This window comes from Enhydra lutris, unplaced genomic scaffold (assembly GCF_002288905.1).
Source record: "Enhydra lutris kenyoni isolate GAN:26980312 unplaced genomic scaffold, ASM228890v2 scaffoldscaffold24, whole genome shotgun sequence".
NCBI classification, from domain to species: Eukaryota; Metazoa; Chordata; class Mammalia; order Carnivora; family Mustelidae; genus Enhydra; species Enhydra lutris.
The window spans coordinates 12655988-12683512 of NW_019154108.1; the positions used below are offsets into that span (position 1 = coordinate 12655988).

The 27525-nt window shown below is 37.8% G+C and overlaps 1 protein-coding gene across 1 annotated transcript in view; it reads right to left on the reverse strand.

Moving 5' to 3' along the window:
* The window catches only part of LOC111150840 (lysophosphatidylglycerol acyltransferase 1), a 122969-nt gene that overhangs the window by 10355 nt on the left and 85089 nt on the right, over positions 1 to 27525 (reverse strand). The window contains exon 6 of the mRNA XM_022508468.1: positions 23260 to 23386. Coding sequence (XP_022364176.1) covers positions 23260 to 23386 — 127 coding nt within the window. The remainder of the gene's footprint in view (positions 1 to 23259; positions 23387 to 27525) is intronic.

Below are 27525 nucleotides of genomic sequence, written 5' to 3' on the forward strand. Positions count from 1 at the left end.
TGTTGGCTTTCTGGCCGCAGATGGAGAGAGCAGGGCTGGGGTCTCAGCACCTAGTGCCATGACATCACTTAACCATGCCATTTTCATTGTGGGACCTTTGCCTCAGCTGTGCCAGGTGTCTGTGTGACCACAGAGCCTCTGGTTCCCTCTCCAGGGTAAGCCTCCAGTTCCCGCCACAGCAGGGAACAAAGAATCCCCCAGCTGTGGGATGGAGGTTAGGAGTGCTGGGGATCTGAGTTCCTCAATGGATTTCAACCAGACCCAAGTATAACAACCCTTTCAACCTTATTTCCACGGGCACTGATCCTGCCAGTTTTTCAGTTCTGTGGCGTAGAACTGTTCAGGTTGGCTCCTGGCCATTCCCCCCCCACCTCCCACCCCCCCCACCCCCGGCTTAGGGTTCTGACTGCTCATCTGTTTCCTGACTTCCGACTTTTGTTACTATTGCTTTTCCTACTTTCCTCATCCTTGTGGGTTTACACTTTAAAGAAAACTCTTCAGTGTCATTCTATTGGAGTTCTGGAAGGGCATGCAAATTGACATGACTCTGAGCCACCATGTTCTTTAGGAAGCTGTCCTGTTATTTCTGAAAAGTCCAAGATGATTTTTGATCTTGGGCCAGTGTCTACTACTTGGCATTCTACAATTCTACATTCTACTTGAAGTATTACTATTTCAAGTTTAGGCAAAATGTGTGTCAGTCACTCAGTAAGGATTTGAAGATTATAATGAGGCATACCCATCATAAAAACATTCAACAGCTTCTACAGTTTATCGGTAGAATACAATGTCCAGACGAGTCAAGTAGTACAAAGGATTCTAAATGACCAGGATGTCCATGCTCAGACTCCTTCAAAGGCTTCTTAAAAATTACTCATGTAGCACGGTCATTTGCATAAAAAACAATCAGAAGGAACATTATTTATGAATTGCATTATAATCAGATCCCTTTCTCTTGTTATTTAAACACTTAAATATCACATTTGGGATATTTAATATTTAATATTTAAGTATCCATGGGCAGGAAAAAGAAGAGAAGAAATGAAGGAAAAGTATGGTATGGAAAGAAACTATTAAAAATCAATTTCAGGAAATCACAATTTTGATTAAAAATTTTGCTTTCAAGGGGCACCTGGGTGGCTCAGTGGGTTAAAGCCTCTGCCTTTGGCTCAGGTCATGATCCCAGGGTCCTGGAATCAAGCCCCACACTGGACTCTCTGCTCAGCGGGAAGCCTGCTTCCTTCTCTCTCTCTGCCTACTTGTGATCTCTGTCTGTCAAATAAATAAAATCGTTAAAAAAATTTTTTTGCTTTCAAAAATTTGAAAAGGATGAAAGGTTAACCAAACTATAGTTTCATTTACACAGAAAGTAAGTTTCCCAATCTTAGTCACCTTTCTATTCCCCTAACTATAGTACTATATTGCTCTATGGCAGTAATACAGAAATGTTCTGGTTTATTAAATGTTTTAATGGGGTAGGAGATCCTAAGGTCCAGAAACTTCATGTTTCAGCTTGCTACTATAAAATCCCCTACCAGAATTAGATTTTCTTTTGCTTTGAAAGAGCTAACCACAAAAAGAGGAATTAAAGAACATCACAACTTTTTTTTTTTTTAAGATTTTATTTACTTATTTGACAGAGATCACAAGTAGTCAGAGAGGCAGGCAGAGAGAGAGGAGGAAGCAGGTTCCCTGCTGAGCAGAGAGCCCGATGCAGGGCTCAATCCCAGGACCCTGGGATCATGACCCGAGCAGAAGGCAGAGGCTTTAACCCACTGAGCCACCCGGGCGCCCCCATCACAACTTTTTTTTTTTTTTTTTTTTTTAAAGATTCTATTTATTTATTTGTCAGAGAGAGAGAGGGAGAGAGAGCAAGCACAGGCAGACAGAATGGCAGGCAGAGGCAGAGGGAGAAGCAGGCTCCCTGATGAGCAAGGCGCCCGATGTGGGACTCGATCCCAGGACGCTGGGATCATGACCTGAGCCAAAGGCAGCCGCTTAACCAACTGAGCCACCCAGGCGTCCCCCCATTACAACTTTTAAAGAGAAAAAATACTCGAAATGCTTACACTACATAAAATCATCCCATAGGCTAGTATTTCTTAGCCCCTTTAATGCCTATACTCCTAGGTAATTGGAAGATCTCTTTCAACTCAAAACGTTTACTCTGCACTCTCTCCTGTTCTCATGCCTCACTACAGTGAGAGCGGGGCTCCATGGCTGACATTCCCTTCCACAAACAGTAGAGGCTTTGTTTTGGGTTTTGCTTTTTTTTGTTTGTTTGTTTAAGATTTTATTTATTTGTTTGACAGAGAGGTAGAGAGAGAGCACAAGTAAGCAGAGCAGCAGGCAGAGGGAGAGGGAGAAGCAGGCTCTCTGCTGAGCAGGGAGCCCGATGCGGGACTGGATCCCAGGATCCTGGAATCATGACTTGAGCCAAAGGCAGCCGCTTAACCAACTGAGCCACCCAGGCGCCCCTTGGTTTTGTTTTGTTTTTAAACGTGTGGAGAGTCTTGGCTTTTTAGGCATAATTAAAATCATCCCAGAAGGTAGTGTGGCATAATGACTAAGAGTAGAGACTCTGGGACAGACTGCCTGGATCTGAATTCTGCCTCTACGGCATTTGCAGACTACGTGACTTGGGGAAAATGGTTTAACCTTTGTACAACTCAGTTCCATCATCTGTAAAATGGGGTTAATAATAGTATTTACCTTATAAAGTTGTTATATGTGTATACTAGTGGGCAGAGGGTGGTGGCATAACTTGGCATACCTTGGCAGGGTGGTGGGTGTTAAATGGTAAATACTTTGTGCTTTAAAGTTTTCTGGGTTCAGCAACAGCAGTAGTGACTGGACTGGACCTACAGCTGTTATAAGGGTCTGACGATCCATGACTATTTGTGCACAGCATAATACTCTACCCATATAGTCTGTGCGCTGTGTGTACTTCTGTACCAGTGGGGCTACAATGAAGCCAGCCTCAAGCCAGTCATGTAAAAAGATAAATGTGGTTACCAAGTACTACGAAGGTGAATTCCTGACAGAGATTCTCAAGAGTCTTAATATTAATACTGATCTAATCAGAAGAGCAGAGACACAGAGACACAGTTTCAAATAAGGCGGCCCAAGGCTATTTAAACAAGTTTGTCTTTCCATTCCTTCAAAGGGTACCTTCTACTCTTTGAATTATAAGGAACCCTCAACTTAGAAATAATATTCCAAGATTTTTATTTTCTCCTCTTTTTCCTCTCCCCATTTTAACTAAGAATGCAGATCCCTCGGGGGAAAGTTACAGAGGATATGCAAGCTCCTAAGGCTATTTCCACAGACTACTTCCCCTGCAGTGGACATGGATTCCTACAGAATTTAGCCATTAGGCAAACATCTATCTTTCTTTCTTTTTAAAATGTTTTATTTATCCATTTGAGAGAGAGTGAAAGAAAGCAAGAGAGGGGGAAGGTCAGAGGGAGCAGCAGACCCTCATGGAGCTGGGAGCCTGATGCAGGACTCGATCCTGGGACTTCGGGATCATGACCTGAGCTGAAGGCACTCGCCTAACCTACTGAGCCACCCAGGTGCCCAGGCAAACGTATTTCTATGGAAAAACGTCCTCAGTATTCACCATACAACAGTAAGCTCACAGCTCATCTGTTACATCTTTGTCCTTGGCTGCAAAAAGTCAAACTCCCTGTCTCAAGACACCATCTTGACTAAGAGTGGATTTGAAATAATGATTTTTTTTTTTTTAATTCAGTTTGTGAAGTAGCTTTTCCTAGCCTCTTCCCTTGTCGGAGAAGTCTCTTCAGGTACCTACTTATATGAAATAGCCATTTATATTGTGAAGACGGCATGTCCATGTCCACCAAGCAATCTTACAGGTAGGAAGATTACCTTAATCTACAGGTAGGAAGATGAATTAACACAGATCATGACAATTTTGTTTTTACCTTTTCTGTACTCCTTTTTCTTGTCACATTGCCTGATCAGAACAATACTGAATAGAAGTGGTAGTAAGAGCTCCCTTGTCCCTCATTTCTCATCTTTCAGTGGGAAACATTCAATAGTTCACCAATAAGTACAATACTTACTATATATTATTTTTGTGCATACCATTACTATTAATGCAATTAAAGAACTCCCCTTCTATTCCTAGTTTGCTAAGGATTTTCTTTGTTATCATGAATGGGAGTTAACACTATCAATTTTATTTTACATCTATTGACATGCTTATGTAATTTTTTTTTATTCTGATAATGTGATGAGTTAAATTGACTGATTTTTAATGTTAAGCCAAACTTTAATTCGAGGAATATATACTCCCAGTACATAATCTGATGTGTTTTTTATGTGTCACCGGGTTAGTCTGGCATTTATGATCATGGAAGATATTTGCCTGTAAATTTTCCTTCTTATAATATCCTTGGTTCAGGTTTTGAGATCAAAGTTATGCTGGTCTCATAAAACAGGTCAGAATGATCCCCTCTTTTCCATCCTCTGAAAGAATTGTACTTAATGTCCTTTATTGTCCTTTTAATGACTACAGAATCTGTAGTAATGTCCCCTTTTTCATTCCTGATATTGGCAGCACTGGCCTTTTTTTCTTCATCAGGTTTGCCAGGAGTTCATCGATTTTATAGTGTTTTTAAAAAAACAATTTTTTGGTGTTATGCTTTCTACTGTATGTTTTTAATTTTAATAATTTCTCCCTTATGATTCTCCACTTTTTATTTACTATCTTTGTATTTAATTTGCTTTTTTTTCTAACTTCTTGAGATAGACATTTAGATCACTCATTTTCAGTTTTTTTCTTTTCTCATAGTAGCTTTTTAAGGCTACAAATTTTCCTCTAACCACAGATTATGTTATATCCCATAAATTTTTTATAGATTATATTTTCCTTATCATTCTGTAAAAAATTTTTTTCTAATTTCACTGTAATCTTGTAATACACAGTAAACAGGAAATTCCTCTCACTCCCTAATGATGGACAGTTTCTCATCTTTTGTTATTCTAAACAATGTGGCTATGAATAACATTATGCAAATGTCCACTCATATGGTTACAAGTATACCTACAGGATAAAATTCCAAATATAAAACTGCTAAATCAAAATTAAATACATTAGTAACTTTGAAAAATACTACCAAATTGTCTTAAGGATTATACCAATTTACATTCCCACTAGCAATTTATGAGAATGCCTCTCATGGAAAGATTTTTTTAAGATTTATTCATTTTTAGAGAGAGAAAGAGAGCACGTGCTCTCTTCTACCTCTTAAAATCTGAGATTTAGCTGCAGCTCTCCCTATGACTTATGAGAGCCATTAAAATAAGAGGTGAGTTATGTTTTTTCCTAATTGCAGAGTAGGTCACAAGTAACAGTTATAAATTCTGGACAAAACACAAAAAGTAATTAGTGGAAAGCACTGTGGAGTGACTAAAAACAAGGAGATACTGGAGGAGAGTCAACACTGGGAAGACAGGAATGGCACTGGGTGCGTTTTTCCATTTTTTCCAGCTTTTTACCTGAGGATAATTCCCAGTTAGCGCCACACAGGGAGGCCTAAAATTTACATGGGGATATGTAGTCTTACTGGCTGAAGAACGAAAGGACAGATATCAGGACGACCACAGCAGTTGAAAAGACAGGAATCCCAGAGAGCAGCACACACAAAAGGGGAGTCATGACTCGAGAACGATGTATGTACGGGGCAGACTCTAAGCAGAAGGCCTCACAATCCGTAGCCCTCACAGTTCCAGGCACAAGAGAGCTGTGCCCACACTATACAGGAAGCTTAACTATTCAGGAAATTTAATCATTTCTTTCTTTTTGTTTCCTCCAAATTAGATATCCTTAAATAGTTGGATTTTTCAGAGAAGTCCATTACACTTCATCCTGATACTAGAGGAATGTTTTAAGATTTAAAACTTAAGTTTAAAAATTGGATTTTACTTTTTAAATGAATGGCATTACAAGTTGCTGACTTTTTACTTTTAATTTAATACTATCTTAAAACAGCTTTGCAATATAGGTAGCGCTCTTTGCTCACTTCTACCACACTGAAAAGCAGTCAAACGGTTTGGGGGAATTATTTGCATTACTTTTTAACTTATAAACATACACTCCCTATAAATATAAAATCAGGCCTACTCAACCTAAGGATAAGTTAGCGAGAGCCATAGGGCTGGAGGACATTTGAATTATCTTTATAAGGAGAAAAGGGACTAAAAATATGGCTGAGTTACACAGAGAAGGTTGGGTTTAAGAACCCTGAACTCTTGAAAGGACATGGTGAGGCTGGCGAAGTATATATTGCTTTAAGTAGGGGTTGGTGTGGGAACGCGGCTGTGCTTTAACAGAAACCCTCCCCTACCATCTGTCTAGAATAGCTTGGACACTCTCTTGCCTTAGGAAACAGCCAGGAGGACAGAGCAAATGCTCCCTCAAGACCAATCTACTTTTATTACTCTGTTTGATCACTGTGGGATTAAAATATTAAAACAACTAATCCCCTAATATGGCAAAGTATCAAATGCATTCAATACTATTCCTCTTGGAAGCAAATAAAAGGAGTTCTTGTGGGACGTAAACAAACAAACAAACAAATAAATAATGGAAATAAATCTACCCAATACTGGTGGCTATCTGAATGAGAAACTAGCTTCTCATTTTTAAGAAATAAAAATTCGAATTATCAGTAATCCAGAATGTGCTCTTAAATACAGAGTATTCTACTCAAATCCACTGAATCAGATTCAAGAGCACTAGATGAATTACACTTGCAAAAAAAAGATATAAATAATGCTTAGCAGCTGGTACCTCTACATATTTGAGTTAGAACATTTGAATTTTCATGCTACCAAGGATCCAAGATGGGAGCTGACAAACAACACAGCTAAACACTCAATTCACTTAGGCCAACAACAGCTAAAGGAATTAAAAGCACTGAGGGAAATTTTGAGATGAATAGTTCCTGCTTCTAAAAGCCTAATAATCTAGCAGAGGGAAAAAGAAAAGTAAACAAATACTGTAAAACCAGAATACGATAAATGTTACACCAGGAGTTTAAAGAACTGCCGTGTAAGTTTAAAGGAAGGGGTGTGTGTATCTACTTATATAGCACAGGATACATGGAAATGGCAACATCTGAGCCTAAAAGAGTAAGCAGGATTTTAAAAAGTCTTTTTAAATAAAGTAACAAATACATATAGTTTTTAAGAGTCAGAGTACTACAAGGTTGACAATGAAAAATAAAATTTTTTCCTTCCTCAGACACCTGTTTCCCAGATATGGTTTTCTTCAATTTTCTTTCACTATTTACCTCCATCGTGGTTATAAACATGCTACTACCCCTACTTCTAGATTACCCAGTTTCAAATATATTCATTGACTTGTTGCTATAGAAGATAGGATTTGGGTCTCTTACCCCGTTGTTTTCTTTTCCTTCAGTTTCCTCCTCCTTTTCTCCTACAGTTAATATTTCCTTCTCAGGGCCAACTCTGTCCTTTGTAACTATGCTTATTAGTTTTATGTTCTATTTATTTTCTTACATGTCTGTTCCTTCTATCAGACTGTGCCGTACTCATCACTGCATATCCAGTGTGTAAATCAGTGCCTAATCCTTCATGGGAACTCAAGTTTGTGGAACGGAATTAAATGAAAGTAATCTGCCAGCCTAAAATTTAGGAGGTACCATCTGTAGACAGCCATCAGTACCCCGGGAACAGCAAGTGACACCACCAGGGTTGGTGTGGTAAGAATAACTCGGAAATGCAGAAGCTACTTGTCACCAAAAATAGATTTATGGACAAGAACAGATATTGTCAAATTTAACATCTCAGAATATCTCCCGGCATTCAAGTCCCAGAAGTTTTGGTTTGAGCCATTGTCTTGAGGTAAGCTGCTCAAGGCTTCATCCTCAACATACCAAAATGTAGTATTTATAGCTTCCCCCTGGATCCACTAACAAGGCTTAAAAAGAAGCCCACTTGGTTATCTGAAAATAGAATTCACCAACTCAGATACATAAGCTTTTACGCACTTTAGCACAGGGACAAATCAAGGCTCTGAGGCAGCAAACGCAGGGTCACAGAGAATTTCCAGTGCCTTGAACGCTGATGTTCGGGAGAAAGACGGGAGAAAGCCAAGTAGCACCTTGACCACTGCTTCCTCTCACAGTCGGTAAGTTCAGCCTGGGACCTCTTCCCCTTAAGCCCCCCTCCTTGTGATGGTGGAAACTGTAGTAAACCAACATGCCACGTGAGGGTAAAAACAGTGAGGGGGCACTGTTCAGACCTCAAATTTATTTACTACATCTATCTTTGGGTTCTGTCTTTTGAGACATAGTAAGGTGCTTAACGGATAAATGCTTGCTCAAGGGACTGAACTGTCGAGTAAGCAAAACACGACACTGGTTTGTTTGCTTTGAAGAATCACTATTACACCCTCCCTGAGTCTAATGACTTTTAGAAATTTTTTGTTAAGACTATTTTGGAGGGGGGGAGGTAGTTTAAGGTTCACAGCAAAACCCAGGAGAAAGCACACAGAATTCTCCCTATCTCCCTAATGACTTTTGAAAACTTTCTGAGATCATTTCATGCTCAAGAGAAGTTGTAAAAATAGAACAAAGAATTCACATATTTGCTTCACCCAGGTTCCCAAAGTATCACTTTTCCCCATATTTGCTTTACGTTACCATCCTTTTTCTCCACATATGCATATGTATCTTTCTGATATATATACATATGATTTTTCAACTTTTGCGAGGAAGTTACAGAGCGTGTCCTATAAGTACTTCCACACGTATTTTCTAAATACAAGGACAGTCTCTAAGACAACCATAGTTGAATGAGCAAAATCAGGAAATTAACCAGGATACAGTACTATTATCTAACCTATAATCTATACATTCATTCAAATCTGCCAATTATTCCATTAATGTTTGTTAAAAAAAAAAAAAAGAAGAAGAAGAAGGGGCGCCTGGGGTGGCTCAGTGGGTTAAAGCCTCTGCCTTCGACTCAGGTCATGATCTCAGGGTCCTGGGATCGAGCCCCGAATCGGGCTCTCTGCTCAGCAGGGAGCCTGCTTCCCCCTCTCTCTCTGCCTGCCTCTCTGCCTACTTGTGATCTCTGTCTGTCAAATAAATAAATAAATAAAATCTTAAAAAAAAAAAAAGGAAAAAAGATTTCATGCTTTGGGAAGAAGAATACAGCATTACAATAAATAATGATTGAAGATGGAACCAATATTAATAAAGGGAATATTTAATAAGAAAACATACTTCAGGTAAAAGGTAATGAGGTGAGCTTGGCTGCGGCATTTAGATTAAAAAAAAAAAAAGGAGAGAAAGAAACGTTGCAGAAGTCTCCTTCACAGGAATTAGCAGCTGATTTTGAGACAGAGAATTAAATTTAAAAGTCGAAGAGTCAAAGGAACTCCAAAATTTCCATTCTGGGTGAGTGCAGAATGATGTTAACATAAATCCCACTGGACAGCCAGGAGAAACAAGTTGCATGAAGGAAAATGAGTTCAGTTTTAGAAATACTAGGCTTGCAGAAGCAACAGGCTATCCTGGTGGAGGAAAGGAAGTGATGCGAGGGTCTGGAACTTGGGAGAAGGCCAGGGAACTAGAACGGCATCTGTAGAGAAGCTGTTTCTGTTTACTCTCCTACTATGAACTCAATCTCCACAGACAAAAGAGGGCTAAAAACAGTATCCTGGAGAAGCCTATATTTAAGTAATCTGTCACGGGGCGGGGGAGAGAGAGAGAGAGTGTGTATGTGTATGTAAATCTTGTATTAATGAAAAGTTAGACAAAAAGACGTAGCTAGCCCTGCCACTTCTCAGATTCAGTTCAATGACTACAAGTAACTAAAAGATCGTGATCATCAGAGTTATGCTTAACTATTATTCAATTAACAGTTAAGCGCTAAGAATTTTTTTATTTGGGGGACATAATACTTCCAACAGCACTAAATTTAGAAAACAAAGAGTAGTTTTTGAATACCACTGGCAGTCACTGTGATTGACCATGAAGAGACCCAAAAGTGAAAAGGACATTGGGAACCCCACCGCGCCCGGGAGATTGGGAGAGGGCCCTTCATTTCCAAAGCTTATCATAGTTCTCCAAATCCTATTACGTCCAGATTCATGTACTGAAAATAACTTAGTAAATCAGATTTGTAGGTTGTGGTCTTCGTTCTTGACTATACTAACAGTACAAAATTTCTTCCACGTATAACTTTTAATAAAATTTGGAAAGAAATGACGTATGGTGGGGCACCTGGGTGGCTCAGTTAGTGGGGGTCCGATTCTTGATTTCGGCTCAGGTCATGATCTCAGGGTTCTTGGATGGAGCCCCGTGTCAGGTTTTGTGCTCAGTGAGGAGTCTGCCTGTCCCTCTCCCCCTCTCTCTGCCCCTCCCTCGCCTCGTTCTCCCCCCCTCTCTCTTTATATATATATATATATATATATATATATATATATATATATAAAATAGATAAATAATCTTTTTTAAAAAAGAAATGAAGTATGTCTTCTAAGCAGAGGATGATTTTATCTCACTTGAAATGATGGTTCCCCTCTTTCAAATTTCACCTTCATTACAGAAACACAGAATTCAATCCACATCTCAGTCAAACTGCAATTAAGACCACTTATTCAATGCCTCCAGCATCCTGACGGGTGCCAAACTAAAACGTTTTCTTTTCTTAAAGGGAAATTTAAAAGTTCACTTTTAAATTATGGATAAAACTGCTGGTGCGGAAAAGAAGAAAGAACTTGTGGGTGGTGAACATTCGTAAAAACGGCCAAGCACAACTAAAAACTTGAAGATTAAATTTAATATGTAACTTTCCATTTTTCAATTAGAAGCTCTCAATGGTGACTGATGACTAAAATGTCCAGGGAAAAGCTAGGATACAGAGGCAAAGCAACAGAGTACAAGAGGTGATGAGGAAAGCAGATAGGAAGAAGAGAAGTATTAGAAACAGCACAAGTAGGGGTGAAATGAGCAATGATTCTAAGCAAGGACAAAGAAACGACCTAGTGTAAGAGAAAGGAAAGACAGGACACTGTTTTCTTCTGCTAGGAGAAAAGAAAGCCCCTTCTCGCTCAGGAGGCAATCTTAGTACCTCTCAGGTGGTAATTCTGGGGTAGGACAGAGGGTGGTAAAGCTCTGAGCACGCGTCACTACTGCCTAAGCGCGTGCGACTCAGGTGTGAACTACTCCAGAGTTATTCACAGTTACTGGGAAAAGGTGACCTGAAATTTGGTTTCCATTAAGTTAAATAACTGATTTTCACCATAAATTAATTTTATTCTACTTTATTTCAACTTTTACACCAAAAAAGTATAGAAATTTAAGTCTCTTTAATGTTCGGCCTTAAATCATGGATAAAGCACTAGAATATGAAAATCTAAACTATATGATTTGAGCATTTCAATATGCTGGACTTAAAGGGGTAAAATCTATCTCATGTCTATAAAATGGTATTTATCTTAAATGTGAATTTATTAAATTCTTAAAGCTACCTGATGAAAATGCTTTTGTTGCAATTATGCAAAGGATTATTAGACCAAAATTCTAAATTCTGAAGGTGATTTCTCTCTTCGATTAGTTTTTAAATTGAAGAATTAATATGTTCATGTTGTTAAAAAAAAAGAAAGAGGAAAAAAACCTCAAATACTATAATGAGATCCGTCCTCCCTGCTAGAGGCATTCACTGACAACAGCTAAACAGCAACTCTCCGGCAGTCACTGCCCTGTAGAGAACCAATGGTCCCAAACCACTTCATTTATTGAATAGTCTGTGTCCCACTGATACGGGATACTTACTTAATCATACACAAGTCCCCAAAGAAGTCTGGATGTTTGAATCTTTCCATTGATCTGGTCCTGCCCTCATACTACACTGTTTTAATTACAGTAAGCCTTGACATCTGGTAGGAAGAATTCCTCTGTTTCTTTCATCTTCAAACTATCTTCTCTGTATTCAGTTATCTTTACTCTCTCAAAGGAATTTTAAAACCATTTTGTCAAGTTTCCAGAAAAACTCTCCTGGATGTAATGTAATTGCAATCGTGTTACATTTGTAGATTAATTTGGGAGAACGGACATCTTGCTAATTTTGAGTCTTCCCCTCTATGAGCACAGTCTCTCTTTCCCATTTATTCAGGTCTTTTATGTTTGTCAGTGAAGCTTTGTTTTTTTTTCTTCATACAAGTCTTACACATTTTTTGTTAAGTTTTACTGTGAGGTACTTTACAGTCTTCTTGCTTCTGAGAATAGTCTCTTTTTAAAAAAAAAATTATATTTCTATTTATTGCCAGGCTAAGGGATACCACTGATTTTTCTATAGTGATTTTATATCAAGCACTGGGTATGATACACAACTGATGAATCATCGAACGCCAAATCTGAAACTCATGATGTATTACATGTTGGACGATTTAATTTAAATAAAAAAAAAAAAGATTGCTGAACTCTGTAAACAGATGGTCAACTAGGTAGACTATTGTGATGGTTAACTTTATATGTCAACTTGACCGGGCCAAGGAATGCCCAGATAGCTGGGAAACATTATTTCTAGGTATGTCTAGCAGAGATTAACATTTCAATTAGTAGACTGAGAAGATTGCTCCCACCAATGCAGGTGGGTGTCATACAATCTGTTCAGTGCCTGAACAGAACAAAAACTGGAAGAAGGGTGACTCTTCTGTTTCTGCTGGAGCTAAGACATCCACCTTCTCCTGACCTAGGGACAATAGTACTCCTGCTTCTTGGGCTTTCAGACTCCGACAGGGACTAGATAGGTATCATCTCCCCCTTCCCTCCCTTTTGCAGACCATGGGACTCGGACTGAGTTGACCATTGGCTTTCCTGGTTCTTCAGCTTGTAGATCACAGACTATGGGAATTCTCGGCCTCCATAATCACAAAAGCCAGTTCCTAAATTGAATTTCCTCTTACAGATCACTCTGTATAACCTATCAGCTCTATTTTTCTGAAGAGAACCCTGACTAAAACAACCAACAGTCATCTCAGTGGATGACCTATAGTTCATTTTCAGTTAAGTTTAGAACATCACCAAACCTTTATAGCGTGGGACATGGGGAAAAGCCCTTTCTAATGGCTCCCAAAATAATATAAGACTATGAAACCCCCCCCAAAAAAAAACAAAACAAAAAAATAATGGACCTCCTTATATGATCATAAGGAGGGTTTTCAGGCAAAACTGATGCTCATTATGTGCTCAGTGCCAGAAGAGACCTCAATTCAAAATTGAAATTCCTGACATTATTGTTTGTGGTTAAAGGGATGGAATAAGGAAGTACCATTTTTTTCCCTCAAAGCACAGGATATTTTATTTTGAAATTTATTTTACTTTATTTATTTATTTTTTAAGTAGGCTCCATGCTGGGTGCAAAGCCTGATGTGGGGCTTGAACTCACAACTCTTTGAGATCAAGACCTGAGGTGAGATCAAGAGTCCAATGCTTAACTGACTGAGCCATCCAGGTGCCCATTTTGAAAATTTTAACTAAAAATACAGCATTCAAAAACTATTTCTGACAGACAACCAGACATTATATGCCTCCTGAGAAGTAAGCATCACCATTTATGGTGTTTCTTGTCAAGCAAATTCAAACTTCAATCTGATGAAGTTTTAGTATCTACCTACCGATTAACAGGAAATAGAAGGGACAGAGGAATACATAGGATAAAATTGACAAAATCAAAACTGTAGCAAACTCTACATGGCAAATAATCTGGTATCCTTAAAAAAAAAAACTCCAAAGAAAAGAAAAAGAGGAGGGAATCAGTAAATAAGAAGAAATTTAAGAGATATACTGACTAACTGCAATCTAACTGAATTCAAACTGTTTTTAAAAAAATCATTTATGAGATAATTCAGAAAATTTGGTTACTGTCTAGATATTTGATGGTATTAATGAACTATTATTAATATTTTTAGGTATGATAATATGTAATATTTTACCAAAGAATTCTTATATTTTAGAGAATATATAATGAATTATTTACAAATGAAATGATACGATATCTGAGACTTCCTTCAAAATAGTCCAGCAGGATCTGGCAAATAGCACAGGGAAAACAACATTGCCCATAAGAGTAAAATAGGTACATGAGGCTAAATTTACAGGTTTGATATTTTCCATAATAAAAGTTTAAGCGGGAAAAACTATTTCTGAAATTATAGTCTAAAATGTATAAAAACTTGTGACTTTTAAATTTTGTTTATTGTGAATTTTAAAATTTTGTTGTTTTAGGAAGTAAGAAAAAAACAAAAAGGAAAACCAAAATGACATAATAATCATAAATATATTAGGTTTACACATAAAATTACTGAAATATTATATTGGGTTTTTAAAAAGTTTTTATTTATTTATTTGATGGAGAGAGAGATCACAAGTAGGCAGAGAGGCAGGCAGAAAAAGAGAAGGGGGAAGCAGGCTCCCCGCTAAGCAGAGAGCCTGATGCAGGGCTCGATCCTGGGACCCTGAGACCATGACCTGAGCCAAAGGCAGAGGCTTAACCCACTGAGCCACCATAAAATATTATATTGTTTTTTAAGTGTTGGTAATTTTTCTCAAAAATAAGTTTTGCCCTCATCCCTCTGACAATCACCCTCCCATTCAGATGTCATTTTAATAATACTCATCAGAAGTATTTTGTTAATACTAACATCAGAAGTAACAGGTTAAAAATATCTACTATACAGGAATCTAAAACGCAGGGTGGAGGGAGCTATATGTAAGAACTAATATATTCAGCATGGTGTCATTAAAAGTCAAAAATAAAACCTGACAAGTCTATGGCTAATGAGGAAATGGGTCATTAAATGTATACACTAAGTAGGAATTGGAAAGTCACTAAAAATGTAAAGACTTTGTAATAATATTTTTAAATACTTATAAAATTTGTAATCTTAACACCTAGTACATAAATAGTATGGGTACAATGTTTGTTAAAATGCTGTATGGGAAGGGCGCCTGGGTGGCTCAGTCAGTTAAGCATCTGCCTTTGGCTCAGGTCATGATCCCAGGGTCCTGGGATTGAGGCCCATGGGCTCCCTGCTCAGCGGGAAGCCTGCTTCTCCTCTCCCTCTGCTGTTCCCCCTCCTTGTGCTCTCTCGCTTTTTCTGTCAAATAAATAAATAAAATCTTTTTAAAAAATGTTATATGGGAAAACTAGAATATAAATGAACTTTTATACATATTGTAGCTAAAGCTACATTAAAAACATATATAAGAACAAATATTAAAAGGAAATATTAAGGAATTTTTTTTTTAAAGATTTTATTTATTTGACAGGCAGAGATCACAAGTAGGGGGAGAGGCAGGCAGAGAGAGAGGAGGAAGCAGGCTCCCTGCTGAGCAGAGAGCCCAATGTGGGGCTTGATCCCAGGACCCTGGGATCATGACCTGAGCTGAAGGCAGAGGCTTTAACCCACTGAGCCACCCAGGTGCCCCGGAAATATTAAGGAATTTAATGTGAGCATGCTGGAGAAGCGTTTACCCTCTATGAAATATTTTCCATGGTCGCATACTTCTATTTTTGAAAATAAACTTAGTACTTTACAAAGTATGTAACAGAGGATATCTAATAATGTTAAAGTAATGTAACCTTTTAACCCCTCAAATCTAAAATATTATCACTTCAACATGTCATCAAGAAGAATTATTGAGACATTTTACAGTCCTTTTTCCTACTAGTTGTTGAATCCAGTGTGTGTTTTACATTTACAAAACAGCTCAAAGCAGACTAGCCAAATCTCGGGAGCTCAATGGCTACATGGCCAGTGGCTGCTCTCACTGGAAAGTGCGTGTTTAGACCGCATAAATTCTAGCCTTCACACATTCATTAAGTACTGAATTTCTGCTATATGCCAGCATTGCTTTGGGAGTTGTCAACAAGACGAAGTATCTTCTCCCAAGGAGGTTATGTTCTAGAGGGGGACGACAGACATCAGTGAGTGAACCAGTAAGATTTCTAACAGTGACTGAATACCTAGATAAAGATGGTAGCTTCGCCTTAATCTTATGTTTTACGGGAATGTATCTTACTATCAGGTTACAGGATTATCACTCATTTCATAAATATGAAACCCGAGGACTAAATAATGATATAACAGGGCGCCTGGGTGGCTTAGTGGGTCAAGCCTCTGCCTTCGGCTCAGGTCCTGATCTCGGGGTCCTGGGATCGAGTCCCGCATTGGGCTCTCTGCTTGGCAGGGAGCCTGCTTCCTCCTCCTCTCTCTCTGCCTGCCTCTCTGCCTACTTGTGATCTCTCTCTGTCAAATAAATAAAATCTTTTAAAAAATAATAATAAATAATGATATAACATTTCCAAATGTATCACATTTGCAAAAGTTAAAGGTGATGACTTTGACATATTGGAAGAGATGATCTCTTACATACTGCTAATGAGATTGTAATCTGATGTAACCACTGGAAGAACCACTTGACAATGCCCAGGAAAGGTGAAAATGCATGCACCCTATGATCTAGCACTTTCACGCTGGGCACACACATTCCCTACTTTAACGCTCACCTACTAGCATATGCTTAGTGAAAGAGGTATAAAAATATTCACTGTGACACTGTTTATTATAAAAGCAAAAATACTGAGAAAACAGGTATCCAACAATCGGAGAAAGGATTGATGATGTGTGACAATCATATCATGGGAATAGAACAGTTAAATAGTTCAAATGAATGAAAGGGAAACATAAAGATAAAAAAAAACTAGAAAATAATGCAGAGTGGAAAAATGCATGTTGTAAAATGATAAATCACCTATGATTACCTACATTTAAAAAAACACATATAGAATATTATATAAGTGTATCCGTGTAATAAAAATATTAGGACAGGAGGGCTACACACCAAGTTATGATACTTCAATGGCTGGGAAAAAAGGGGATGGAATTGGGAGGGGACATAATGGCAACTTAACTTCACAAGAAATGTTTTCTTTCATTAATAAAAATTCCTAAAGCAAGTATTTTAAAATGTCAACATTTGTCCATTCTTGCTAGTGAGCACATTTTTTTTTTAAGATTTTATTTTTAAGTCATCTCTACACCCAACGTGGGGTGGGAACTCATGACCCCCAAATCAAGAGTCGCATGCTCTACTGACTGAGCCAGCCGGGCACCTCTAGTAAGCCTATTTTCTTTAAAAATATTAGTTAAGGGGCGCCTGGGTGGCTCAGTGGGTTAAGCCGCTGCCTTCGGCTCAGGTCATGATCTCAGGGTCCTGGGATCGAGCCCCGCATCGGGCTCTCTGCTCAGCAAGGAGCCTGCTTCCTCCTCTCTCTCTGCCTGCCTCTCTGCCTGCTTGTGATCTCTGTCTGTCAAATAAATAAATAAAATCTTAAAAAAAAAAAAAATATTAGTTAAAAAAATCCTTTGCTGAATTAGTTCCCTCCCTCCAAAACTGAAAGTAAGTTCTTGCTCAAAGTCCCTAGTGGAATACCTTCTCCAAAGTCACCAAAATTCCAATCAAATAAGACATGAAAGCAGCACGTCTGCCTTTCGTAATCTATCTATGCTACTACCTACACTCAAGGTTAGATTTTTTTAAGATTTTATTTGTTTATTTATTTTTAATATTTTATTTATTTATTTGACAGACGGAGATCACAAGTAGGCAGAGAGGCAGGCAGAGGGAGAAGGAGAAGCAGGTTCCCTGCTAAGCAGAGAGCCCCATGCGGGGCTCGATAACAGGACCCTGAGATCATGACCTGAGCCGAAGGCAGAGGCTTAACCCACTGAGCCACCCAGGCGCCCCATTTAAGATTTTAAAAATAAAAATATAAGCTACTTCTGCCCAAGAAGACCATTTTTTTCAAACTCACTGTCCTACTCTGGAGTAAAGCAGACATTTATATTAAGGGCACTGATTACTTTTGCTTTTATCCTTATAAACACTCCATCCCTGTAGTTAAAATCTAATCATGTTTAATTTTCCTATTAAGTCCTTAACAGCAGCACATCATGCCCATTACTTCTTTAATAGGAAGAAGCTATCTTCCAGTGTGACAGTAATAATATAAAAGGGAAAGTGGGATGAAAGAGTTGTCCCCTCAAATGTTTCTTACAATTAAGGCTTAGTTCCTCTTTAAAAACAAGCATTGCTTTTGAAAAAGATCAATAGTGTGGTTGTATGCCTACTAATAAAACATATTCCCCTAGTTAAACAACACATAATATCGGGAAATAAGGAATAAGAAAGGCCATCTTTTAAACTAATTAAGTGGCCTAAGATTAACCTGTGGGGAGTGGTAAATTACTAACATTGGACTTATCAATAATCCATACACACTTTATATATCTTCCTAATGGTATTTTGTATTAGTAAGGTGCTTCGTGGTTTTTAAAAACATTTTCTCAGTGTATCATCTGATGCTCAAACAATGCATTCACTGAAGCAGGCGCAACCTCCAACCAGTAAGGTCCTCAGATGGGCTGCCTGAGGGGCTCCATATGCGCTGGGTTTAATTAGCAAAATGGTCTGGGTACTGAATCACCACTTACTGCAAGTTTTCTAAGAAATAAGCTCCAAACACCTGCCTCAAAAGTTTGACTTTTGACAGATAACAACGCTATCTATCTGTAAGGTACAATCTAGTATACACCACATCACAAATGTTTACTTTGTCCTTTATGTGGTATTTTAGAAAAGTACTTTACAGCATATAGTAACATATGTATTTACAGTTTTAGGGTTTGTCTCTCCCAGAAATCCTATACAACATACAAACCCAAGAAGTAAGAAGTGAGTGGACAATTTCCCAATGCTATTGGGGAAAAAAAAAAGAGTTTGTTTTAGAACACTTCAAGTAAGCTATTGGATTCTTAAGCTTTTTTCCTAAGCATCAGTATAGAAACTTAAAATCTGGATGAATATTCTGCTGTACCTTCTGGTAATCTAGTCTTTTCTTATTTAAATAAAGACCAAATGTTTTCTAAGCATTTAGTTTTACTAACATATCATAAGTGCATTCACTCTACAGGGAAAAAAAAAAGTTTTATTTATTTAAGTAATCTGCGCCCAATGTGGGGCTTTAACTCATCACCCAAGATCAAAAATCACATGTATCTCAATCAGATGCCACTCGGGGCACCAGCCAGGTACCCCCCAAAATGCCTTTTTTTGCTCAGAAATCTCCATACGCCTGTCACAGTATGTTCCCATGAGGTACAGAACAGGGAGTGGAGTTTACCTGGCAGCCTTGACAATAATTTCCAAGAAGAGAAATGTATTAAAGAAATAAAAAATGGCCCAACTACAGATTAATGTTAAGTAATGTTGAATGATCACAACTGTATTGTTTTCCAAGTACATTCTGATGGTCAAGAACGTAACGGTGTTCTAAGAGTACCCGAGCCACCCAGAGGCACAGATGTGTCCCATGGGAAAGGACAGTTACTGCCCTCCGTGAAATTTACCTAAAATATGGTCGAAGTATTTCACATACACAGAAACATATTACAGATTTAGTACTTACGAATTGCTAAATTTTTCCTTAACCTGTTTCTATTTCCAATGTGGAGCTTCCCTTAGAATTATGTCTCATTTAATTATTACCACCACCAAATTTGCTTTGGTTTCATCTAAAATGGTCATTCAAGTGGTACTCGTGTTCCAGGATTTATATATATTTGGTATTTTCATAACCTTGTACTAACTGCATTATTTCTTTTAAAATAGAAAAATTAAAATACATATAGTGTTCTAAGTGGGATCTGATAAATGCTGAGCAGAAGAGTAATTAATTTTTGACTTTCACATGTATACTCCTCTAGCTTACGCTGAAAAAAACTAGCAACAGTACCAACTTGCCCAGCTACACCATAATCACCAGGTAATCATTTCAATTAAATTTTCTAAGACTGAGAGAGCGCTTTATTAAAAAAAAAAAAAAAGCCAGCTGGGGCTAAGAAGAAACAAATACTTTCTACATAATATGAAACAAAATTGCATCATATGGCTTAATAGAAAGGTTCTGGATAAATTATGCTTAATTGCAGGAAAAAAATACATTAATTAATAGTTATTAAAATCTGCCTATGGATGAAGATAAGGCAACATTAAGCAAAGCTACTATTTTTCAGTGAACTTGACAGTCTCCTGAGCACTTTTGCTTTTCCTCTGGGCACCCATTCCCCACTTTAACCAGTCAGTGCTGTTCAGTTTTTCTTACCAGCCTCCCCACATTAAAAGAAAAAGAGAGGGGCGCCTGGGTGGCTCAGTGGGTTAAAGCCTCTGCCTTCGGCTCAGGTCATGATCCCAGGGTTCTGGGATCGAGCCCTGCGTCGGGCTCTCTGCTCAGCGGGGAGGCCTGCTTCCTCTCTCTCTCTCTGCCTGCCTCTCTGCCTACTTGTGATCTCTGCCTGTCAAATAAATAAAAAGAAATTAAATAAATAAATAAATAAAAATAAAAGAGAAAGAGATTTGACCTCATTTATATTATTCATATTTGTGTATATATGATTTCTAATGTTGCATTTTAAATCTCTTATTCTAATTGGAAACATCTCATCCTTGTTTAAAGTTTTAAAAATATAACCAAACAACTGGAGAGTTTGAACCAAAAAACCAATCTCTCTGAGAATGGGAAATAAAAAAAATGGGTGAGGAGTACCATGTTTGTTTAAATTTATTTTAATTTCAATGGTGCTATTCCTACCAGGAAAAATCTAAGATAAGCAATAAATAGTTTATTTTGGGATTGAGAAAACTGGAGGTAGGGGGAAGCACCCCCCAAAGCCCAACTAAACCAAACAACAATCCTTTCTTCCCTATCTTCCAGGGTGTCCAGATGGCCTAGAACAGTATAGGAGGGGACCGAGTCAAAGTGTGGGTGATAGGGATTTATCCCTGGGAGCTGCCACAGTCACAGCCCACATCCCTTCTCACAAACTTCTTGCAAACCCTCAAAACGATCCTAATGCCAAGACACCTCTTTCTCTCTGGCCCCTTTCATTTCCCCTCCCTTTTCCATCTGAACACAAGTCCTTTCCTTTTCCAAACATTGGTTAGACAACAAACTCTTCTTATTAAATTTCTGTGAAGAAGAGTTTATCTCTTTACCTGTCCCAAGTCTCCTAGGAAGTGTGTGTGTATGTGAGTATGTATATATAAATAAATAAGTGGGCATAATGTGTACTATCATTAATATTTTAGGATATGATTCTACATCGTGATTTAATCTTTGCTAATCTAATATTTTAGAATTTTCTTCATTATTTCTATGTCTAATAATAAAGTTTCTATAATCAAACATATTGCTCAAAAGCTTCAATTTGATCAGTAGAAGTATTTTTCTGTATCAAACTAACCATTCCACATCTTTTATCTACTATTTGGTTTTGATCTCTAAATCAGGAGTCCTTAATCTTTTTTTAAATCAATCTATTTTGAGACTAGATCAAAAGCTGTGAAACTTCTCTGCAGAGAACTGCAGACGTATACAACATTTTGCACAGAGACTGGGTTAAAAAATTCTCTGAGTTCAGTTGGCAGCTGCACTCATGATGAGCATAACAGAAGCTGAACCACTGTGCTGTACACCTGAAGCTAATGGGACACTGTGTGTCCACTATGCTCAAATTAAAAAAAATTTTAAATTAAAGTAACACCTGATTTTGAAGGCAAAAGAAATATTCTCAGGTCCATCCAGGTTAAGAACCACTGCTTCAAGTGAATTTAAAGACCTTGAACTTACTCCTGTTAAAATAATTTTGTGAAAAGTGGACATTTCTTCAATTTCTTAGATCCCTTATGATTCCATGCATTTTCTTCATCTATAAACTAAAATTGTTTCCTTTTTATTGGTTAAAAAAGAAAGCAGGGTCAACTATAATAAAATGCCTATATCGTTAATGTTCCTTCTGGGTGTGCTGTGCTAGGTAAAGTTATGTATACCCCATGCAAATACAATCGACACGTGTCTTAAACATATACCCAAGAGTTGTATGTTTTGGGCCTGGGCCCCAGAATTGAGTTTCATTTATAGATTACAATTTAAAAATTTACTGAAGGCTAGATAAGTTTCATGGATATGAAAATGAAACTCTTCGTGGAGAAATTCTTGCAGGGCCTAGCATACTGCCTTATCCACAGGAAGTGCTACGTAAGTAAAATGGACAACATACATGGAATGGAGTCCGTGCGGTCACCAAGAATTACTTTCTTACCTTACATGTGACCTTCACAATCTGGCAATGTAAGTCACACAGCGGAACCAAGTGTAATTTGATAGTCATCTCTTTCATATCAAAACCCCAAATTGTAACATTTTAGCTTTAAAACTTTAGTTTCAAATTATTCCAACTCTGTACTTCTATTTGTAAAATTATGATGGTTTACACATATGAAAACATGTACCTATTTACTTTCAATGAGTACGTAATTTGAGTAGTTTTCCTCTTGAGTTGAGGGCTTTTGTGGCACTTGTGATCCTGTGGGGGACCAACTGCTCACTTTGTTTTGTTTTTTTAAGTTAACATATAATATTTGTTTCAAGGTACAGGTCTGGGATTCATCAGTCTTCCACAACACCCACTTCGTAACTAGTTGCCAAGGGTTGAGAACTCTTTGACCAGGAAATTAAGATAAATAGCTCATAAAGCGACCAAGTCTATTCAGGCTTCATCAGTGTGGCACTTTGCTATAAACACCTTTTAAAAAAGCAACCTACATTAAAAAAGTCTCAAGAAGCTGGTACAGAATATTCAGTAAATGTGTTTGCTGTTGTTTATGCAAATGCCATATTAAAATGTTAAATATTAAAACATTAAAATTTTAAAGTGTAAGCGTACCTAAATTCTCAATTTAATCATTTAGAAAATCTTAGGAGACTGCATGATTTAAAAACAAATTCCATTTCTATTAATAAAAATCTACTTAGCCCAAATGAGTATATATATATATATATATATATATATATATATATATATATATATGCTTGATGTTTGCCTTTAAGTACTTCTGCTCAGAGTGTCAAGCAATCAAGTAATGACAGTGCCTCCAGAATGCCATTTTTAGAGACTTTTATCACTCAGTGAAAATAACTACTTCAAATGATATTTTCATATTAAGAAGTCAGCATAAGAATGGTTTTGAGCCAACTATTTTCGCTATTGATTAAAAATGTAATATTAAACCACTGTCCTGAGATAGTACTTTATGTTGGGTATATACTGAGTTACTAACACAGAATTCTTACCTGTAATGTACATGTGTGATGGTTGGTTTCCTGTACCCGAGGATCCAGGTCTGAATATCTATGGGTTCAGCTTTGGGGTAAGCTATAGTTGTATCTATTATCCACTGGAGGCCTTTCGATTTGCTACCTGAGGACACAGCAAAAAACAAGTTAAAATTGGATCAAATTTTTTTTTAAAGATTTTATTTCTTTATTTCATAGACAGGGATCATAAGGAGGCAGAGAGGCCGGCAGAGAGAGAGGGAAGGGAAGCAGGCTCCCTGCTCAGCAGAGAGCCCGATGCGGGGCTTGATCCCAGGACCCTGGGATCATGACCTGAGCTGAAGGCAGAGGCTTAACCCACTGAGCCACCCAGGCACCCCAAAATTGGATCAATTTTTATACCATTTATAAAATATAGTATAAACAAAGCATACTGATGTATCTTCTGCTTTATGAAAACAGGATGAACTCTGGTGTTACTGTTTCATATGATACACTTAGGATGATATCAAGTATTTCCTAATATGAAATGGCTGAATCTCAAACAAATAAGCAAATAACAAAGCACTATTATTTATTGAACATGCACCATTCAAGCATTCAATACAACAGTGCACTGTCAAGGTCTAATTTATATTTTATCACTCATAAAAACTGGCCTATGAAAAAGTCAGAAGCTAAAGTATCACATTACAAAAGTAAAAAAAAAAAAAAAAACAGTTCTCAAAATAAATCCATTCACCAAATACAATACAGTATAATATAAACACCAAGATTTGTGATACCTGGAAGACATTAATAAACACTGGAATAAGGCCCCAAATTAAGCATTTTATTGACATAGGATTGTCAGTTGCTATTCTTATTTAACATAGACAAACAAAAAAAACCCCTCCCACTTTAGCAAGAGTTCTATGCAAATAAAGCAGTAAACCATCCACTCTTTGGTAGGTACAGCAGGTAACTGCAATTATCAAGAGGCTGTGGGGAAGTTCTGTTTACTTTGGTTATTGGCCTCCTGCTTCCATTCCCAGCATGGAGTACAAAGTTGAACAAGAACTGAGAGGGAATCCTCACAGAGAATGCTGAGAGCCAGACTTGGGTGACAGTCTGTCTTTCGTCTGAAGTATTTAAGAGAGCTCTAAAAAAATAAAACCTGTTCTAAAACCTAAGTCTAAATGTGCATTAGGAATCAATGATATTTTACTTGTGTACATCGAATAACTAAAAAGTGACCTTAAGCTTTAAAAAACTTTAGAAATATTCTGAAAGGGAAAGATACCCACAGAAATAGGTTTTAAAAAAATGTTTAAATAACCTACTGCTAAAGGAACAGAGTAAAATGAATGTGTAAAGAAACACATTTAACAAGCTATCAGTGATATACATGCTGAAATGTTTAGGAGTAAAGTATACTGATGTCTGCAACTTATTTGATTATACTAAAAAACAAACAAGATGGACTAATGGATTGATAGAAGGTTAGAAAAAGACAGAATAAAGCAAATACAGTAAAATGTTAATTATAGAATCTAGTTGGTCAGCTAGTGGATATTAACTATAAAATTCTTTCAACTTTTTACATATGCTTGAAAATTTTTATAATAAAATTATTGGGAAAAATCACCAGAGTTCCGTTTAGTATCTATTAAATCATATAATAAACAAAAAAAATACTATCCCTTTTAAAGTTAATCAGACATAACTTTGATACATATATGGATCCTATCCGTGTGTGTGTGTGTGTATATATATATATATTTTTTTTTTAAAGTAGGTTCCCCTCCCAGCGTGGAGCCCAATGTGGGGCCCAACGTGGGCCCCAAACTCACGACTCTGAGATCAAGACCAGAGCCAAGATCAAGTCAAATGCTCAACCTACTGAGCCACCTGGGCCCCCCAGTATATGGATCATATATTAAAAGAGAGACAAGGCACGTTCTGTACTTATATGAAACAGAACACTAAATAGTAAGTATGAACACTAGAGAAAATAAAATACAAAATACCAAAACATCGAGAAGAAAATGGTAAAAGACAAGTGAAACTAGTTTTGGGATATATAACTTTCTAGAACTTCTTGTAATTTTTCCTAAGCAGCTACAATAAAAATTCTAACCAAGTTAAGATAAACAAGAAGCTACTCTGCTTTCATTATAAAAAGAAATTATTTCTCTCCAAGAGAAAAAAACATGTCTTCGTGATTGTGTGATCAATATGACAACAGCCCCTACCCTTGCAATCTAGAACACCACAGGGTATTACTGACTGGGCAGAACTATTTAAAAAGCAGCAGTCTTTATTAGTGCAACTAATCCTATTTGGAAGACCTTTGCCTTCAAGCTTTGGCTTGGCTGACATTGCCACCATGGCTGTCTGAAGCTATTCTGAACTTTCCTTTTCTATTAAAAGACTCTTTCAATTTGTCTTTTTAATAGATGATGAAAGATTAAGAGATGACTGCCAAGCAGCTGCTTAAAAAAAAAAAAACAAATGAAAGGAAAACTCAGTGCAGTCTTACAGGCATTCTCTCTATGTCTGGTCCTAACCATCATTAAAAACACGTATTTCTGAGGGCCAATCCTTTTCATTTTTACTTTAGCTAAAGAATATATATATATTTTTAATAGCAAAATACTACTAAAGGAAACAGGCTTAGTGAGTTTCTTTCGGTTTTTCAATTTATCATTTATTACCCAATTTTACAGTCTCTGTGATAAACTTGTTCAAAACAGTCTTTGTGCTGTTGGTGCAAATTCTGCAAACCTTCCCAGTACACCAGGCTATCTCCAAAACAGTTGCATCTTTGAGTATGGTTTGCTTTTTCTCGCCATAAAAGTAATACATACTCATTATTAAAAAAAAAAAACAAAACAGAAGTATTCAGAAATGGGGGGAGATCATCCATAATGTTACAACTCAGAGAAGCAACCACTGCTGACATTTGGGATCTTTCCTTTCACTCATTTCCCATTGCTTATTGCTGACATATTTGAGCTCACCATGGTTTCACAAGAGTTGTGTGTTCCAGGGGCGCCTGCGTGGTTCAGTGGGTTTAAGCCTCTGCCTTTGGCTCAGGTCATGATCCCAGGGTCCAGGGATCGAGCCCCACATTGGGCTGTCTGCTCAGCGGCGAGCCTGCTTCCTCCTCTTTCTCTCTGCCTGCCTCTCTGCCTACTTGTGATCTCTCTGTCAAATAAGTAAATAAAATCTTTAAAAAAAAAGAGTTGTGTGTTCCTCCCACTCCATTAACATGATAGAGAATAAGCACTTTCCAAGCCATAAAAACTCTCTACAAACATCATTTGTAATGGCTGTGTTGTAGTGTGTTGGATGGATATTTGATAACTTCGGGCCTGTTCTTCCTTCTGGCCATTCCAAATTTTTGCTATTAAAAATAATGCTGTGGGGGCACCTGGGTGGCTCGGTGGATTTAAGCCTCTGCCTTTGGCTCAGGTCATGATCTCAGGGTCCTGGGATCAAGCCCCACATTGGGCCCTCTGCTCGGCGGCGAGCCTGCTTCCCCCTCTCTCTCTGCCTGCCTCTCTGCCTACTTGTGATCTCTGTCTGTCAAATAAATAAATAAAATCTTAAAAAAAAAAAAAAAATGCGGGGCGCCTGGGTGGCTCAATGGGTTAAACCTCCTCCTTCGGCTCAGGTCATGATCTCAGGGTCCTGGGATGGAGCCTGCTCAGCAGGGAGCCTGCTTCCCCATCTCTCTGCCTGCCTCTCTGCCTGCTTGTGATCTCTCTCTGTCAAATAAATAGATAATATCTTTTTAAAAAAAAGCTGTGAAAAAATAATAAATAAATAAATAAATAAAATCAATAAAAGTAATTGTGTGATAAACCTCTTTACCATGTATGTCTGATTATTTCCCTTGGATAAGTATTATTCGTAGTGGAATAATGGAGTCATTCATCAACACTTAAAGACTCTTAATAAACACTTTCAAACTGCATTAAGTTCATACTCTGTATTAAAAACAAACCAAAAAAACTTCCTAGGGCGCCTGGGTGGCTCAGTGGGTTAAGCCTCTGCCTCCAGCTCAGGTCAACTTCTCAGGGTCCTGGGATCCAGTCCCACATCCAGTTCTCTGCTCAGCAGGTAGCCTGCTTCCCCCCACCCCCTGTCTGCCTCTCTGTGTATCTGTGATCTGTCTGTCAAATAAATAAATAAAATCTTAAAAAAAAAAAACTTTCTAGGGGCGCCTGGGTGGCTCAGCGGGTTAAAGCCTCTGCCTTTGGCTCGGGTCATGATCTCGGGGTCGTGGGATCGAGCCCC